Source organism: Dendropsophus ebraccatus, chromosome 3 (assembly GCF_027789765.1).
Source record: "Dendropsophus ebraccatus isolate aDenEbr1 chromosome 3, aDenEbr1.pat, whole genome shotgun sequence".
In the NCBI taxonomy this organism is placed as follows: Eukaryota; Metazoa; Chordata; class Amphibia; order Anura; family Hylidae; genus Dendropsophus; species Dendropsophus ebraccatus.
Genome location: NC_091456.1, coordinates 123495450 through 123515900, shown reverse-complemented (window position 1 = coordinate 123515900; position 20451 = coordinate 123495450). Strand labels below are relative to the sequence as shown.

At 43.0% G+C, this 20451-nt stretch overlaps 1 protein-coding gene across 1 annotated transcript in view; it reads right to left on the bottom strand.

Moving 5' to 3' along the window:
* The window catches only part of MARCHF3 (membrane associated ring-CH-type finger 3), a 160318-nt gene that overhangs the window by 70360 nt on the left and 69507 nt on the right, over window positions 1-20451 (bottom strand). The window contains exon 2 of the mRNA XM_069964555.1: window positions 4853-5093. Coding sequence (XP_069820656.1) covers window positions 4853-5037 — 185 coding nt within the window. The 5' untranslated portion in view covers window positions 5038-5093. The remainder of the gene's footprint in view (window positions 1-4852; window positions 5094-20451) is intronic.

The following is a 20451-nucleotide window of genomic DNA, read 5'->3' as shown; positions in this document are numbered from 1 at the left end:
ATCAGGTGACAGAGCAAGGTTACAGTGGCACTTTAAATTGAGGTTTAAATTAGTTAAAAGGGGCACTAAGCCTAAGGTTCATAAATGTGCATAATAATGGAAGGAGCTGCTGATATCAGTTTCCCATACAGTATGTATGGAAAAGTGGCCAGAGATTCTGAGCACTAGAGATACTGTAAGTCACATAAAGTAGTAATAATGGGGCAGCTTACTTGTAATGCCATTGGTTAATACTAAAGTCTCTCTTTAGCCAGATATGGTTGTGTCCTCTCTCCTCAAAGAGTGCAGACAGTTTCTCCCTGGTTAGGCTACCCAGGGAGAAACTGTCTGCACTCTGCATCTAAACTCCGTGCCCGTGCACTCCCCCTCCCCTTCTCTTCCTCCCTGTCACTATGAGGAGAGGACTGCCTGGGTGATGTGCAGTGGCGTAGCTACCGCCACGTAGGGGCATTGTTTTGCTTGCGGTCACAAGAGTCTGGCTCCGTCTTCCCCCGGCTGCTGCGTGGCTGCCGGGGGTGTCGCGTCTTATCCCCGGCAGCCGCGCATCCCAAAGCTCCCTGCGCGCCTTGGGCCCTGACTTCCGGTTCTGGCGCGCAGGGAGCTCTGGGATGCGCGTGCTGCCGGGGATAAGACGCGACACCCCCGGCAGCCGCGCAGCAGCCGGGGACAGACCAGGAGAAGTGAGGATCAACGTGGGAGCGCGTTGTCAGGTGAGTTAAGTTTTGTTTTTTGTTGTTTATCAGCCTGCATGGGGGGTGGGGGGGAAAGAGGGGGCCATCTATGAGGGTGGGGGGGAAAGAGGGGGGCATCTATGAGGGTGGGGGGGGAAAGAGGGGGCATCTATGAGGGTGGGGGGGAAGAGGGGAGCATCTATGAGGGTGGGGGGGAAGAGGGGAGCATCTATGAGGGTGGGGGGAAAGAGGGGGCCATCTATGAGGGTGGGGGGGAAAGAGGGGGGCATCTATGAGGGTGGGGGGGGAAGAGGGGGCCATCTATGAGGGTGGGGGGGAAGAGGGGCCATCTATGAGGGTGGGGGGAAGAGGGGCCATCTATGAGGGTGGGGGGGAAGAGGGGGCCATCTATGAGGGTGGGGGGGAAGAGGGGGCCATCTATGAGGGTGGGGGGGAAGAGGGGGCCATCTATGAGGGTGGGGGGAAAGAGGAGCCATCTATGAGGGTGGGGGGGGGGAGAGGGGCCATCTATGAGGGTGGGGGGAAAGACGGGGGCATCTTTGACGGTGGGGGGGAAGAGGGGGGCATCTATGAGGGTGGGGGGGAAGAGGGGGGCATCTATGAGTGTGGGGGGGGAAGAGGGGGCATCTATGAGGGTGGGGGGAAAGAGGGGGGCATCTATGAGGGTGGGGGGAAAAGAGGGGCCATCTATGAGGGTGGGGGGAAAGATGGGGCCATCTATGAGGGTGGGGGGAAAGGGGACCATCTATAAGGGAGGGGGGGAGGGGACCATCTATAAGGGAGGGGGGGAGGGGACCATCTATAAGGGAGGGGGGGAGGGGACCATCTATAAGGGAGGGGGGGAGGGGACCATCTATAAGGGAGGGGGGGAGAGGTTCATCTATAAGGGGGGGAGGGGGCCATCCATAAGGGAGGGGAGGAGAGAGGAGGCCATCTATAAGGGAGGGGGAGAGGGGGCCATCTATAAGGGAGGGGGTAGAGGGGGCCATCTATAAGGAGGGGGGAGAGGAGGCCATCTATAAAGGGAGGGGGAGAGGGGGCCATCTATAAGGGAGGGGGTAGAGGGGGCCATCTATAAGGAGGGGGGAGAGGAGGCCATCTATAAAGGGAGGGGGTAGAGGGGGCCATCTATATGGAGGGGGGAGAGGAGGCCATCTATAAAGGAGGGTGGGGGGAGAGGAGGCCATCTATAAGGGAGGGGGTAGAGGGGGTCATCTATATGGAGGGGGGAGAGGAGGCCATCTATAAGGGAGGGTGGGGGGAGAGGGGGCCATCTATAAGGAGGGCAACATGGGGGGAGAGGGGCCATCTATTTGGGGGGGCAACATAGGGGGAGAGGGGATACACAGAGGGGGCATATATTATTAGGGGGTCACATAGAGTCAGGGCTACCCACTAAATGAGGGGGTACAGGGGCCAATACAGATGTGCAGCTTGTATAGAGATGAGGATGGTGCCAGAGTGAGGAGCCTAATATGTCTGTCTGGCAGATTCTGTGGATTGGTGGCTCGGAGAAGTTCTCATAACGGCCCAGGACAGATGGAGAAGAAGATAAAAAGGAAAGAACTCCGATCAGAGAAGACGTCCCCTGTGAGTCACCTGATATAACAGCACTGTAATGTAAATGGTGTATAGAGCCAGTGTAGAGCTGCGGCCACCTCTATATGACTGGATGAGGTGATTTAGTATACTGGATTTGGTCAGTAACAATATGGTGGTGATGGTAGTGGTTGTGGTGTGGCGGTAATGTTTCCTTCCTATATAATAGTATTACTGGTAATATTGGTCTCAGTATACAGGATTTGGTCGGTAACAGTATGGCGGTAATATGTACGGTGATAATACTTTCTCTTCCAATATGTTGGTGTTATTGGTAATATCTGTCTTGGTGTGTGTATATATATATATATATATATATATATATATATATATATAGTATGTTCAGTAGCAGGCTACAGTCACAGTATGGCGGTATTGGTCAGGTCTGGTGTGGTAGTGTTATCCAGTCACAGTATGGCGGTATTGGTCAGGTCTGGTGTGGTAGTGTTATCCAGTCACAGTATGGCGGTATTGGTCAGGTCTGGTATGGCAGTGTTATCCAGTCACAGTGTGACGGTATTGGTCAGGTCTGGTATGGCAGTGTTATCCAGCACAGTATGGCGGTATTGGTCAGGTCTGGTATGGCAGTGTTATCCAGTGACAGTATGGCGGTAATGGTCAGGTCTGGTATGGCAGTGTAATCCAGTGACAGTATGGCGGTATTGGTCAGGTCTGGTGTGGTAGTGTTATCCAGTCACAGTATGGTGGTATTGGTCAGGTCTGGTGTGGTAATGTTATCCAGTCACAGTATGGCGGTATTGGTCAGGTCTGGTATGGCAGTGTTATCCAGTCACAGTATGGCGGTATTGGTCAGGTCTGGTGTGGTAGTGTTATCCAGTCACAGTATGGCGGTATTGGTCAGGTCTGGTGTGGTAGTGTTATCCAGTCACAGTATGGCGGTATTGGTCAGGTCTGGTATGGCAGTGTTATCCAGTCACAGTGTGACGGTATTGGTCAGGTCTGGTATGGCAGTGTTATCCAGCACAGTATGGCGGTATTGGTCAGGTCTGGTATGGCAGTGTTATCCAGTCACAGTATGGCGGTATTGGTCAGGTCTGGTATGGCAGTGTAATCCATTGACAGTATGGCGGTATTGGTCAGGTCTGGTGTGGTAGCGTTATCCAGTCACAGTATGGTGGTATTGGTCAGGTCTGGTGTGGTAGTGTTATCCAGTCACAGTATGGCGGTATTGGTCAGGTCTGGTATGGCAGTGTTATCCAGTCACAGTGTGACGGTATTGGTCAGGTCTGGTATGGCAGTGTTATCCAGTCACAGTATGGCGGTATTGATCAGGTCTGGTGTGGTGGTGTTATCTAGTCACAGTATGGTGGTATTGGTCAGGTCTTGTATGGTGGTGTTATCCAGTCACAGTATGGCGGTATTAGTCAGGTCTGGTATGGTGGTGTTATCCAGTCACAGTATGGCGGTATTAGTCAGGTCTGGTATGCAGATATTTAATGTGCAACCTTGTTTATATTTTAAGCAGTTAAAAAACACATAGAAAAAAAGTCAGACAATGCATGTGCTGAAACCATGCGTCCATTTCCTCCCCAGCAGCCAGGAGGGGGGGCCCCATTGAAAAGTTTGCTATGGGGCCCAGCCATTTCTAGTTACGCCCCTGAATAAGAGGGTGCCTGTCTAGGAGAATGCAATATATTGTTGCCTGTCCAGGAGATGGCAATAGGAGGCTGCCTGTCCAGGAGATGGCAATAGGAGGCTGCCTGTCCAGGAGATGGCAATAGGAGGCTGCCTGTCTAGGAAAGGGCAATATATTTCTGCCTTTCCATGAAATGGTAAAAAGGAGGCGAGGAGAGGAGAACATGAGGCTGATGCCCAGGAAAGAGAAACATGAGTCTGCCTGCCCAAGAGAGGACAATATAAGGTTGCCTATATAAGAATGTCTGCCCAGGGGAGGACAATATGAGCCCGCCTGCCTAGGAAAGAATATGAGACTACCTGCCCAGCAGTGGACAATATGAGGCTGCATGCCCAGAAGAGCAGGGTTATATAAGGCTGCCTGCCCAAGAGAGGGCAAAGTGTCTGGCTAGCAAACAGCAATATGAGGTTGCCTGCCCAGAGCATGCTCAGCATAATTCCCTGAATACAAAGTTAATAAAACCAGGTAGGGAACATCTTACATGAAACATTCAGCAAAGCATATAATATTACTTTGTATGCACTTCACTGAAACTTGTAAAAACTTGTAAAAACCTATTTACCGCTATATCAAAATATAGATATTATGAAAACATAATGAAAAATATTTTGTTTCCATTTTTCACAGCAGTTTCCTCCTTTTGAATTACACAAGCAATTACATTGGAATTATTCCTTCCATACAGTACACTGAAGTCTCAGTATATTTATAAGCCACGTATAACTGGAGTTCGGCTCCCCACTGCTCACTGCACTGTGTTAAGGCTTTGAAGCTGCCCAACGTGAATATCTCATTGTTTCAGCCACCAGCACAGTACTGGGTTTTGTTAACCACCATCATTCACTCTCACAAAAAAAAAAAAAACAACACATAAATGAAAACAAGTAATAATAAGCTGTATTACCTCTGTGTGGTTAGAGTCCGCACTACTGTCGACAGCAGCTGACCGTCCTTTGCTGAAACTTGCATGACATACTGTGGCTGTCCATTCACAAGACTGCTACAATCTTCTACTGTCTTTCCAGAGGGTGCTGAGCTAGTGCAGTCTGGTAAGACCTCAGGCAGGTGACTGCAGCGGCTTGTTGTCATAGTGACAGACAGCAATTATAGTGCTAATAGCTTCCGTATACGTACTGTATTTCCATCTGTAAAAAAAAAAAAAACAGAAAATGTCTGAGTTGTTAACAATTTGGCACGTGGAGAAGGTTTTATTAAGCACGGCTCAGTTGTTTTCTCCGGCAGATAAACAATAGTATTAAGGCCTAGTCTACACACAAATGTGTTACCCGAGAGACCGGCTGGAAGATGCATATAAAAAATGCACTACGCACAACACACATCAGCAAGAAAACATGACCATTGTCTCTGGAGTGAAAAGGATGTTGAGGCGTCACACACAGGAATCACTGCACAGATGTTCGGAGGACGAGACAAATAAAAGTGACGGTTAGAAAACAATCTCGTCGAAAAGAACGTATCACGGCAGGAAAGCAGACTTAACTGTTATTGTGCAGGAAAGGACACGGCACAAGCTGGCCGGCTTCTGTCAGCTCCGGCTACAATAATGATTGCTCTGATCAGGTAGCAAGTGCTGGCTTTCTGGATAATCCCCAGCATTTCCTAGTGCAACCTGGGCCTCATTTCAATTCATGTCACATACAGGTGACTGGAAACTCTACTTACGGCTGTAAAAAATCAGTTTTCCACGCGCCAGAGGCTGTGAGACTGCCTGACCATCAAAGGAACTAAATGAATGTAAAAAGCCTTAATGAATCTGCCTCACTTAATGCCAATTTGTGTTCTCTCTACATCAATTACTACTGTCTGTCACAATGACTGGGGTTTGCAGGCAGCAGGGGACTATTATTTTGCATAGAATTAATTTTGATTACTATTAAGCTGCATGCACACGGATGTGCAATACGGCTCATAACACAGTGCGCAATACAGAACCGTATGGCGCACCATATTTCAGGCTGCATTGTCCCATACTTGGGAGTCGGTATCATAGACCGAATGACAGGGCTTTCAAGAGAGAATGTGGTACCATACATAGCATCCAGTAAAGCACAGTGTAAATATACAATCGTCAGATACCAAAACATTTTTCTAATTGGTTTCTATTTTCTAACTGTCATTTTTATTATGGAATTTTTTTATGGGATCAGCCATCTTGCCAGAGCTGATTTTGCCAGCATTTAGATATATGCTTTACATCAAGCTCAATTGCCATTGACACAATAGACGAGCCTCTACCCTACTTCTAGGCATGACCTGTGCTGAGGTGATTGTGCAGCGGAGCTGAGCTGTGAACATTACCTACTGTAAATGGACAGATCGCATGTTTTCTATATAATTGTGTCCACATTCACAAGGCTGTGTTCACAATGCATGCATCCAGGACATATTTGTGGACATTTATGGCCAAAAAAAAAAATCAATCCAAAAAACCAGCTCTATTGATGTCCACTTTTTGACATTTTGCTCGCAGGTGTAAATCATGATACAAACCTACAGCGGCTGGAAGCAGGTGTAGATTTCTTATGCAGAAATTGCAATAGGCACAGGGCCTGCGGGCCTTATTAAATGGCATGAGCCTCTTAGTAAATCCCACCAGGAAAAAGGGGGCAGCGGTTTACTTAGGACTGGCTTTATTTAGGATGCCAGTCTTGATAAATGTACCCCTAAGTGTCAGACAAAAAAAAACTGACATAGTTTAAAATCCTGTTAAAGGGGTTATCCAGCGCTACAAAAACATGGACACTTTCCCCCTACTGTTGTCTCCAGTTCAGGTGCAGTTTGCAATTAAGCTCCATTTACTTCAATGGAACTGAGTTTCAAAACCCCACCCAAACTGGAGACAACAGTAGGGGGAAAGTGGCCATGTTTTTGTAGCGCTGGATAACCCCTTTAACATAGTCTGATCCTGTCTGTGGTGATGAGCAGGAGACTACCAAAGCTGAGTATACATTCATCTGGCGATCCAGCGCTTTTCTTCTAAATTGACATGTCAATTCTTGGGGCGGAGAGTGGAGGCACACAAGAAATCCCATTGAATCAATGGGACAGGCGGAATTTCAAGTTGTGTCCGCGGCGCGGGTTCTGCTTGAAGTTCCCTCACTATGGCTCAGTGAGAACAGGCCCTAATTATTGCACCGCTGTCTAGGTTCTGTGCTATAACCTGTGTTTCCTTAGCATAGTAATAATAATGTAATAATAGGAGGCGTCACAACTAGGGATGAGTTCGTATAAACCTGAACTATCGGCTTCTGATTCCCGCTGTCTGCCCGCTCCGTGGAGAGGGTGGATACAACCTTGAGGACCGCCTGGAAAAGTGGGATACAGCCATAGCCATAGGCTGTATCCCAGTTTTCTAGGTGGTCCTCATAATAATAGAAGAATACAGATTCAGCTGATCTTCCTTACTAGCAGATAAGCGTTAATACTGCCAGGAATGTTGACTCCGACACATAACAGGAACAAGGCCGATCACCTTTGCCACTGACTCCACCAGTTCCATAGGAGTTGCGTAACCGTAAGGACGGACCTGAGAGCTGGGACATTGAACATCAATACCTGAGCACAGGGACTGGAGAGACTTGCTGCTGGCACTCCAACAGCTTTTTCTTTTCTGTTTCTCTCTCCTGGACTTAAGAGCAGTCAGCGAATCAGCTTTCCATGCCAACCACTTTGCACACATACACTTTCAAAGACTTTCTAAAGGCAACTAATTACCCCTACAACATAGTACTCTATCCTGTGCCATGCTCTATGCTGTGCTATTAACTATCCTTGTTATATTGGAAGGGCCCTGCGGTCATTATATCTGGTTTATTCCTACATCCATATGTTATTATTGTTTTTTTTAAATATGTCTTATAACTGCCATTTTATTAAATGCTTCTGTTTTTAGTGTTTGATTATTATTGATCTTCAGGGCCTTAGAAGACTAAAATTTTCAGTTTTTCATATTTGAACACCACAACCCATATGTAAACAGAACCTTTTTATATATGTATCTTAATACATTCCTGTCATTAAAAAAAAATTAATTTTGATTCGTCAGAGAGACATCCAGCCTGGAGAATTCGGGCTGCAGGGCGCTCCTCTGGCCACTCTGTGTCTGAGACCCAGATGACCATCTAGGTCTCCTGACACAGATCCAGGAGTGAACATGTTACATATATACTTCTCCTGGCTCCTTGTTCTGATCGGTGTGCAAAACATCTGTCCCCTATTTCAATTGGACATTAAAGATGGTGTTCATATTGGTGAGTGCTTCTTCTTCTTCTTTCTGCACAATATTATTGGCATTTGAGCAGAGCACCACCACTAGTCTTGGAGCTTTTTGCTACCCTACTAGAGAGTCGTGAGTTTCTTCATATCGGTTCAGGTAATTGAGGCAGTGTCGGATCTTTTCTGTTAATAACATGTATACTACAATATAGGCATCAAGATTTTATACCATATATTTACTTTGCCATCAGTAAGTTTGTGATTTTTTTCGATGGAGGGGAGGAGGTTGTATTCACATACTGAATATACTGTATATTAAAATACAACATACTATACATTCACAGCAGAAGAATAAGAAGCACTACTAGGAGAAGAATATCAACGGCAAAGGAACAGGAACTCACATTTCAACAAAGGCATTCAATCAATGTCGAAATAGGAGCGTAGAGTGCCACTTGCAGCATCTCACTTAGGAATCAGAGGCCGCATAGCTATTCATAAATCCACTTTGTGTCAATGAAACCAAATACTCCTTATCCTGCGGACACATGGTTCAGTGCTGAGGTGGGGATTCAATTGCTACAAATTTTTTTACAGGACACATTATAAATGTAAATAAAGGGAGGCATTGAGCCAGTTTGCACTTTTTTTTGTAAAACTTGGGTAAGACTTAAAAAAATTATGGGGGTAATAGGAAGCTTTTTTAATAGAACCTTATGGAATAATTCAGGATTATTAATTCTTAAGGGGGTAACACAAATATATAATGTAAGTGAGATGCAGAGATTTGCATATGTCACACTCTGAAGACAAAGCAGTCTTTAGGGTTAATACACAAAGATTAAGAGATAAATGAGATGGGGGTGCGTGGGATTGGTTTTCCATATAAATTATATATTTATAAATAAAGGTATATGGGGTAAAGTTAAATGGCACTGTAGAGAAAAATGAGAGGAAGAGTTGGTCCCTTTCCGTACGTGGGAGGCAGTCTGTGTGATCATTCCACTGGTCTCATTCAATCAAAATCCTAATTGAATCCAATATAAAATAATGCATAGGATATACTATCTACCAAAGGCATTCAAAAGGGCAAGCAAAAAACTTTTGAGCACAACTGTATATAACTCTGCATTGTTTATCCCAGCTGCATCCCCCTGCACCCACCTCCTTCTGAACTACCTATGTAAGTCCTGTCATACTATCTTTGGACTAGAAAGTTTAGAATGAACTGCAATATAGGTCAACTAAAATAAGGGTGTTTGGAAGTGTGGGAATATAGCATGTGACTCTCATAAGCCTGATATATACGTTGTAGCGGATCAGACAGATTTAGAATGTTATAGGTGAGATGTAAGCAGTGCGTGGTATGGGTGATAATAGTGGATATCATAAATATCTGGATGTTTTTTCTCGCCAGCATATGTATGTCTCTGAGCAGGTCTTATTCGCTGGTCACAAAAGATTTGAAATTGTTAGGATGGTATCTTTGCAGAGCATTATGCGCCCCTCGGCTCGTGCTGTGCAGCCGAGAAGGCGCTGATTTTCTTGTATTCTGTTTCTGTGTTTTGTTTTGCTGTGTGTGAACACTGGTTTATATGCTCACCTTGGTTTGGAGACACACCCGATTTCACCTGCTGAATTCTGTCTGGCCATGTTATGGTTAATCTGTGTTTTGGTTCTGCTGTGACTGACAAGTATTCCTGCCAATGATCTGTTTTGTTCTCAAGTGTCTGTGCTTGGAGATCAGGGGGGTGGTCCAATTACATTCTGGACCAGAACCCTGGCCTCCTATATAACTAACCCAGTCTGTGCACTCATTGCTGGTTATTGAGCTTGTCTCTGCCTGCTTGTGGTTCTGCTATTATCTGTATTTCTCTGATCCTTTTGCCTTGCTTTCTGACCATCCTTGCTAGCTGCCTGCCCCTGACCATATTGCCAGGACTTTGACTACGACTATTGTATTGTGATTTTTTTACCTTTGCTGCCCAATTGTTGTGACCCGGACTGTGGACTATTCTTTATTGTGTTTTGTCTGTCTGTCTTGTTATTGTGTCCCACCTAGCCAGTGCAGGGACCGCCGCCCAGTTGCTCGCCGCCATCTTAGGGCGGATTGTGGCAAGTAGGTAGGGACAGTGGGTTGGGTTCAGCATCAGGGCTCACTGTCTTGTCTTGTCCTACTGTCCGGTTCCTGACAGAAATCTTTTGTGACCCTAGACCAAATTAGGTCCAACACACAGACCCCAGTCCAGACTTCACGTAATAGAGACCTCAGACCAGACTACCCCCATTTAGGGGCAGTATGATTTCACAAGTGATTTGTATATAAAGACACAAGTTAAAAAAGACCAAAAGTTAAAAAAGTGTCCACATGAAACACAGAATTTGCAAGTGCAAATGTTGTCATAAGCTAAAATCAAGCAAAAATGATCCTCTAAGAGTCCTATTACTTATGTTACAATCACTTATTGAATTCTATTGAAGTAATAGGAGCCAATTTGTAATACCACCCACAAACTGGATACCCCCTTTAATTGCATTTGTAACACCACCCACAAACTGGATACCCCCTTTAATTACAGACTACCTACAACTACCTTTAGAAAAGGCAACTAAGCTAAAGTGACTGACAATGCCAGTGTGCCAATATAACATGGCTAGCGAAGAGCCAAGCAGCAGAGACTAGAGTAAATGCTTGGTGAGTAAATAGTACCTTTGGGTAAGGCATGTCTATTATTTGTACAATAGATGAATAACATACATGGCTAAATGTAAACAGTACACTATGTAGTAAAAAACAGACACATATAACTCTGTGCAGCCTGGATCCAAGAATCTCACTGGTTTCATTGCTATAGCCTTTCAAAAAGGCAAATATAAAACCCAATATATAGGCATTTCTGGTATGACATTATACAATATATAGCTGACATGAAGGTTAATAGCAAGTGTGAATCATTATAATTTTTTTACCAACCTAAGAAAATAGTATATGAGTAAATGTATTAAGAAAATATAACTCAATTCTATTAGTCGCTGGCACAAGAGGAACATCTATCAAGAGCCAGATCTATGGCAAAACCCACATTACTCCTAGGCTTCCTAGATAAATCACACGGTATGATCCAGCTGTCTGTTCCACATTGTCTTTGCCATCGGTTTGTCATGTTGTTTGTTTTCCTGCTATTGTAGAGATACTACTGCCACAAAGCAAAAAAAGTTTAAACACTCAGCATTACTTGTTTCCCTGTAGGAAAGGACACAATGCTGCTGCAATACAGTTTATTCTCTCATGTACAAGAGTTCACCACATGCTTCAATTGGCAACTCGATGTAAAAACAAGCACTAAAGCAGTCTACACAACACAGGAACATCAAAGAGCTCCATGCCATTAATATCCCTCTATTGTCTCTGGAACAGGAGATAATTATTATCCACTACACTCTTACTGTTACAAACACTTTGTGTTCAGATATATTCACTTTAATTCACTGCATACGATAATACATAAAAGGCTTAAATACATTTTCAAATGCTAGCTACAGTTATTGTACTCAATCCCTGATGATCGCTGCAGGTCTCACTCTTGAGATGCCCAGCAAACAGTGGCCACTGCAGGGCTAATGTAGTATTACATGGTGGCCATTCCAAGGATTGGAGTAAAATAGGTTACAGCACATCCCTTATCTTGCTGCAGACTATGCGTATGATCTATTTCTTCTTGCAATACACCTTAGTAGATGGTCTCTCCTAACCTTAACTTCAACAACAAATACATAATGTTTACAGCTGTCTATTATTTTAAAGAAAGGTAAGAGCTGCTGATGACACTCACATCTACTGTTGATTTAGATTTTCAAAGTTATAACGACAGTGACACTTTAAGGGGTTAAATATGTAATTTACATGACTGTTCTGGACTCTTTGATAGACACAGTTTTATGACAATAATATAAAGAATATTTATCCTTGTTTATGCTAGATGTTTAACCTTTATTAACAGATCTAATAGGAACTAACAGCAAGCATGCTGTAGTTTGGAAAAAGAAGAAACACACCAATAGTGAAGATGTTTAATACAGTTTGTGGGGAAAATTCAATGTAACCTATTCCTCATTTACTGAAATCCCTACTTATTGGCCTTAGCGGTCCATTAGTGATGAGCGAACATGTTCGTGAATGTTCATATGTTCGTACGCACATGCTGCTAATTGTTCCCGTTCGCCCATCACAAACAATTTGTTTGATGAACAGAATGGTTATAACGATCATTTTAGAACATGCGAAGATACGCAACTGCATACGTTTCCTTCAACCAATTTGAAAGAGCCAATGAACGTGTGGGTTAGGAAGGGCACATCAGGTAATGTAGTAGCCATGTTCACTACTGGCATTACTGTGATTGGCTGTACAATTAGCATCATTACATACATACTATAAAACACATTGCTGAGTCAAATTTTCTCGCAGTCTTTTCTGATCCTTGTGCTGTTCAGTAGGGAGAGTGAAATGAGCAGGGACAGCATCTGAATTTAGTTAGGCAGCAATATTCACAGTCATAGTTAGTCAGTGTAGGGAGGGAGAGCTGACCGAGCAGGGCTTAGAATGTTGTGAAATTGTCAGTGTAGGGAGGGTGACAGAATCCAGCTTTTAGGTACTATAAGGATTAATTTCTTAACCTTGTAGTTACCAGGCATCCTCTGTGAAAAAAAACTTAAAGTGACACTGTCACCCCCTTTGTGCATTCTGACATCTCTACACAGGTGTAAAGGGTAAACTTAGCGGTTTTCATACAATATTTTATATCATACGTCATGGTGCTTGTTAAAGTAAAAAGTAATCTTTTATCAACTGCAGATTGTGTTAAGTGGGCTCATTGGCCATTGGAACAGGCTGGCCTAAAGGTCTAGTCCCCACCCCCTCTAGGCCGGCCGACCAATGGACGTCAAGGGGCGGGACCAATGGTAACGCTGTGGGCGGGGCTAAGTGGTGCTAATGCCGTGAGGCCCCGCCCACTTAACACAATTTGCAGTTGATAAAAGGACACTTTTTACTTAAAAAAGCACCATGATGTATGATATAAAATAAGGTATGAAAACCTCTAAATTTACCCTTTACACCTGTGTAGAGATGTCAGAATGCACAAAGGGGGTGACAGTGTCACTTTAAGAACCCAACAGTCCTTTTTAGGGCTAATTCATATATATTTCATTAATCTTTCTGTTTTGCTCTGCTATGTGCCAGTGATTGCAGAGTGTAATTAAAATACACAGTCGTATATACATCATTGTGTATATACGCACACATAACCGATCACGATCATTTTTTTTTTTTGTGTTCGTGATTCGAACACATTCGAATGTTCGCTCATCACTCTTAATCATTGATCGTGAGCCATCCCTGTTCATACAATCATTCAGTGAGACTGCCCTATGGACTCATCAGCTCAGGGATTTTAATTGTTAAGTTATACAGATTTTTTTTTCCGCCAAGAAAAGTATCATACTGCCCAGCTCCTCTTACTCTATAACAAGACATCAGTAGGTTAACATTTTTATGGTGGCAGGATCCCTTCAAATAGGCGGAGATAAATTAAATCCATTTACAACATTTTGAAAAGAATGTTCTATTAAATTATTCACGTGGAAGGAGATATCTATGTGTGATGACCTTTGTTTGACAGTACACAATTACTGCCCACCATATTGTGAAGCTATAAAGGAGCTTAAGTAAATTTACAAGGCCCCTAAAAATCTTCCTATAATCATGGTGAGCCACCAAACCTGCCAAACATAATGAATCAGGAGACGGTACACATCCTATAGATTTCTATTATGGATCTTGAGCATCACATGCATGACCCATGGGATCTTTGCACTTGTACCTATCTGAATAAAATCTGACAATGGACCTAAAATCTAAGGAACATACATAATGTGACTACTAAAAAGCATTTTATGGACAATAGGAATTATTAGATAATGGTCATGTGAGTTAAAAACTTTGTACTATGCAGAAGTGTAAACATTTATTCCAGGATATCATCATCCACTTTCATGATAGATGGGGGTCCAGCTTGGTGTCCCATATCTGGTGGCAAGGGGATAACATTTGCAGATGAAAATGCCCATTATTTACATCCATCCATCCACTCATCATAGCATAGGCTTTACCTGGGCTAAGTGTGGCAGGGTATCCAAAGTAGTAGTCCAGTACTGCTAGGTTTTCTTTACTGTTACCTGCCAATTAAATTCCATGAGATGCGAGAACTCAAGCAAAAGTCTGACACGTTTCAATGGTACTGGATTCTCTTAGTCATAGCCATTGCTTAAGAGTATATAATACAGACTTTCTCTTATCTTAAAAAAAAGTTTGGAATTGCTTCATCTATCCAAGAGTCTGGGAATACTATTTATATCCACCCATTATCTCAACACTATCAATAAAGTATGTTTTCCCCTGAAAGCAGTGCCCTGAAGACTTCCTACAAAGATCTTCTGAGGGCCCACACATATGGCATTTCACATAGTCATACAGCACGCTCCTCTGTTCTAACCAGTAGTAACTACTGCAAACCTGTGTTGACTACAGAGGGTTGTGTCTGGCTTGGCTGATAACCCAAGTCATGTTTCAAGGCTCTGTTATAGGTCAAGCTTCAACTTACAGGGTAGCTACCTATAGATGGCACTAGAGAGACAGTGTAATAACTTGTAATAAAAGCAGCTCATACAGTACCTAAACTGTAAAACACAAAATATAGTAGAATGTATTTTACATAAGGGTTTCTTTGGTTACAGGATACTCTCTTGAACCCATGTTCTCATTGTCCTTTCCATCTTAGATATTAGTCTGCCTGCCCTGTACTACATGTCTTTGTCTAGTGAGAGCACCGATGGGAGTGTCATTGCAATGTACAGTTTAAATGCTGGTCACATGATAGGAGGAGGACGGGAATGTAGCTGATAACTCCTACTTTACTGCACATTAATTGATATCTAGTAGGTGGCTAAAGGGCCAAATTGTGGGAGGGCGTCTATGAAAACAGTCCTGCTATTTCATATCTTCCAATCTTGTATTTCAGATCTTCCGATCTTGTAAGTGACTGCTTTAGGCTCTGTTTTTGTGATCACCATATATGACACAATGTGGAGTCTATATCTGACACCATGTGGAGTCAAACATTTTTGTGCAATGTGCATGGTTGTAATTACGCCTCCACACCAATGTCTACGAGCCAGTTGGGTCCACCACCTGAGCACATCCTATAGCTGTGTACACCACTATTCAGATCTACTGAATGCTCACTGTCTGGAATAGGGGAAACAAGAACATGCAGAATGACTTAGTCTGGGTGATTACTTATGCTGCGTGTAGACATTATAATGTTCATGGACAACATGGAAACACAAGGAAACCGCATGATAGCATTATGTTTCTGGCCTTGAGGAAGGATTAATGATAAAACGATGCACAGCAGGATTTAGGAAAACCACTCAATGAAGAACATCAGTCAGCTCTCTTTCAACTTGGTGTACGGAGACATTTGTCCACTTCAGGCAAAACCACTTGTAGATGTGGTTATCCTAGGCTGCTTCAAATTGTTCAAACCATATTAGGAATTTCAACGAGAAGCAATTTATAGCGTTCGAGAAAAAAAAAATGACACAGCAAGAAAAATACTACTACACATTTCAGGTATAGAGCAGAACATTTTATGGCTGCTGTTCTGGAAGTAATATCACGCTGGCTAATTCAATTACAATGTAGCAGTTTTAAGTCTAAGCAAAAGACATTTCACTTTCCAGTGCTGTAAATACTCAGCGCTATAGTGATTTATGACATATAAAAAGACTGCAAAAGTGCTATCAAGTATACAGAGCTAAAGTATGTACAAAAATACTTTTCCTTTTAAATTGCCAGTTTTGTCATTGTATGCAGACTGCTGTATTGCATCCATAAATACTATACCTGAGCTACTGCAAGCAATTATTTAGATTCCCTCCACACCACGGAGAAGGCTCTGCATCTACCGCCTGTTAGCGCACCACTGTTCAAGCAGTTTCTCTAAATTAACATAATGAATAAGATAACCTTGCCCAGGAGGAATTCTTCATTTCATTCCATAACTCTAACATATAAATAAAATCATAGCAAATGCAGCATTTAGAAACCATTGCTTAGACTGAACTGAGTGGAGGAGACATTTCTTGTGCTCCAATGTCAAGCAGCCTATGCATTTACAGACAGTTTTCTTTTTTCATTCTATATATCTAGGTGGGGTTTTAATAATTCATGCAGATTATGCAGAATTTCCGTAATTTCACCTTTAAATATTCCAGAGAGTTGTTATAACTGTCTTTATTACCATTTCCATTTTCATCAATGGACAAATAAGGTCCTTTTAGGGTGCATTTACACAGAAAGATTTAGAAAGATTTTTGGAAGCCAAAGCCAGGAATGGATTTGAAAAGAGGATAGATCCCAGTCTTTTCTTTATGACCTGATCCCTGTTTATAGTCTGCTCCTGGTTTTGCCTTCAAAGATCTGTCAGATAAATTTGTCTGTGTAAACGCACCAGCGATCACTTATCAATTTGTTCCAGCTGTTTGCTGGAATTATGTGACCATAAAGGGGTACTCCGGCAAAAATATTTTTCTTTCAAATCAACTGGTTTCAGAAAGTTAAACAGATTTGTAATTAAAATTTCAATTTAAAAATCTTAAGTCTTTCCATACTTATCAGCTGCTATATGCCCTACAGGATGTGGTGTTTTCTTTCAGGCTGACACAGTGCTTTCTGCTGACACATCTGTCCGAGACAGGAACTCTCCATAGTAGTAGCAAATCCCCATAGAAAACCTGTCCTGCACTGGACAGATCCTGTCTGGGACAAGTCCAGCATGAATGGGCCCATGTCTGTATCCTGTGACCTTTTAATTAAAAAAAAGTTGGCTACAGTTTACACTGATGAATGCCGCAAGTCATTCTACAAGCATCATTGTTAAAAGTAAAATATAATGTTAATTTTAAGGTTAAAATATGTCTGTATTTGCAATATAATAATGTGTGCCATTAAAGTTAATAGGAAATTGGCTGGGAGTGCACACACTGTATAGAATAATAGCCATAACTGGTTATGACTAAATAATGAACATGCTCATTATGGTTGTATTTAGATTTTATTTTACTGTGTGTGAACCTAGCCTAAAAGTCAAACAAAGTTGGAAACAGATTTGTAAATAACTTGAGGTACTTATCAGCTGCTGTATGCCCTTCAGAAAGTGATGTATTCTGTCCAGTCTGACACAGTGCTCTCTGCTGCCACCTCTATCCGTGACAGAAACTGTCCAGAGCAGGAAAGGTTTTCTATTGGGATTTACTACTGCTTTGTGTCAAACTGGAAAAAATACAATCACTTCCTGCAGGGCATACAGCAGCTGATAAGTATGGAAAGACTGGAGATTGTTTTTTAATAGAAGTAATTTACAAATCTGTGTAACTTTCCAGATGATTTGAAAACAATTTGTTCTCCTGCGTACCCCTTTAAAGTGGAGGAAGCAGCTGTAAATGACAAAATATTTCTACGATATGTCAATCAGACTTCTTATAAAAGTGTCATTATTTGGAGTCCTGTCACTAAATATCCACATATCACCTTTTCAGCCACATAACCATTTCATCAGCTTTATCAGTGATGTCTTTCTAATGTCTATTGAAGAGTAAAGACTATATTACTATTATGGGTTTTACAAGGATAAAAAGCGCAAATTACAACAAAGCCATGAGACTGCAATAGTAACTGTCTGGAAAGGAACCTATGATATTTTGGATAGACCAGGAGCACCATTGCAGATTTGTTATGAATCTTCCCACAAACAGAGGGCTACAGAAGAAGACAAGTCAACCCCATCTAAATGAGATACGGCCAGAGCCAAATCATGATAGGGCAGGTCTAATGGTGTTAGTGACAATGTTTCTAACACACTAGATCCCGTCCTAGACTAGCTTGCCTAAATCCAGCTCTGAAATTTGAAAACTGGCTCTTCTTACTGGAACACTCCTATAAGAGGAGTTTTCAAAAGCTGAATTTACGGTATTTCTTTTTTGGCACAGGAGAAAGTGCTGAGGATGTTTAAATTTATTTATTTATGCTGCAATGTGTACCTCGAGTCATGGCTACAGATCAAAACAATTGCTAACAAACTGAACAGGCAGCTTCAGCCTGTGCATGTCTAAATAAAACATTGGAGTGTTCCAAATCCAGGGCCGGAGAAAGAAAATAGAAGCGGCATTGACAGCCAAGTGTGAGATGCAAATAGCTTAAGCACAATGTTTACCTGGAGACTTGGCAAATGTATACATGGAATCATTAAATTTCGGAAGTGCCCGGTCAAAATGAGGTTGAACTCAGAACTCAGTGCATATGGTAGAAGTGAGCACACGCTGGACAGAAATTGTTTAAAAAAGAACACTTTGCACATATTTAAATATTAATGGAGGCCAGAAGTGCTCGGGTCTTTAGACATTCTTTACAGAGTTTATTCTTTGTAGAAAAAGTGAAAATAAACTGGGATATTTTCTGAAGGAAATAGTTTGGGAACGATTAGAATTGCTTCAGGGGCATATACAGGAGAGAGGGTTGGAGGAAGGCAGGACACTCAGCCTTTAGACATTATTACTTTATTCCCTTGTTGTCTCAATCAAGGAAGTGTTTTCCCTATGAGGAGGGGGCAGGGGCAGATTATATTGTGGGTGGTTTAGGTAGATGCCCAGGTAGCTCCTGGGGGGGGGGGGGCAATAATGTCCAAACCACCCACATCATCATACACTCACGCACTGCATTGCACTGCACATAACTCAGAGGCACAACTGAGGATCCTCCAAACCTTCTCCTCCAGGGGACAATCTACTATAGCGGGACAGCAGAAGCATTGGAGGCCATCTACCATAGGGGCAGCAGCACAGAGGACAATCTACTATAGGGGCAGCAGCACTGGGGGCCATCTACTATAGGAGCATAAACACAGGGGGCCATCTACTATAAGGGGTAGAAACACGGGGGACCATTTACTATAGGGGGCAGAAACACAGGGGAACATCTACTATAGGGGCTTCAGCACAGGGGACCATCTACTTTAGGTGGCAAAAGTACAGGGGGCCATCTACTATAGGGGGACTACTCACAGGGGGCATATATTATATTAGAACTGGGGGAGCATAAATGTCTGCTGTAGAGAGTTGGGAGGTCCCCATAACCTTATGCTGTCAGCGAAACTCTTGGACTATATAATGTGTATGAGGCCTCCCTACACTCCCTAACAGATAATCTAGGAGGAGAGAAGGATTGGACAGTTGGATTTCAACATGCCCCATCCGTATGACCTCAGGGCAGATAATCTGCTGCAAAAAGTGGTTGGCAGCTGCTTACACATTTCTTTGCATAAAAAAATATATACACACTGAGCTAAGCTTTGCATGCAAGTGTGCATGGGACTGGTTGAGATGGCTTTCCTAAAAAAACCACTTAGCTGACAGCTATCAAATATGTGACTAGTTTTACTTAGATGACCCCCTTCCTTGTTTGTAGTGCTTAAAAAGATCCTTGCAGATTCACAATCACAGGACTATGATTATGATATACATGAACCCTTAGGATTGTATAGGCCCCTAAATTGAAGTGAATTTTTATTCTAGTTTATTCTATTTTATTAGTCTATTCTATTTTAGTAATCTATAATAATGAGCAGTCCGTCCTGTTTTTTTGTTTTTTCTTTCCCCATGCAGGGGCACGGGGGAAAGTAACAGTGTTGGATCACCTCTCTCCGTGCCTCTTCACCACTCGCCACTCCAGGACCCCTGCACGTCATGACCTGGCTGATGGACTGGCTTCTCTGCCAGACAGCGACTGGGGTGGGACGCCGTTGCAGTCACTGATTGGCTGAGTGGACTGTCTATCAGCGGGAAATGGCATTTTACTCAAAGCCGTGATGTCATCTCAACTCAGGGAAAAATGCCTTCAGAAGGGGGTCCCGAGGCCGCTTCTGCCGCTCATTGCAGGCACGGGGAGAGGTAAGCAATACTTTATTGTTATTCTCACCCCTGCAGCTTGCGAGGAGTCGGGTGAAGCCGTATTTCTCGTTTAATTAGAATCCTTTATATTGGAATTAAAGAGGCTCCCCTAAAACAACACTTATCCCCTCAATTATGGGACTCGCAGAGCTAGCAAATAAAAACAACTGGCTATATCTGTCCCACTGAGTTGAAAGGAGT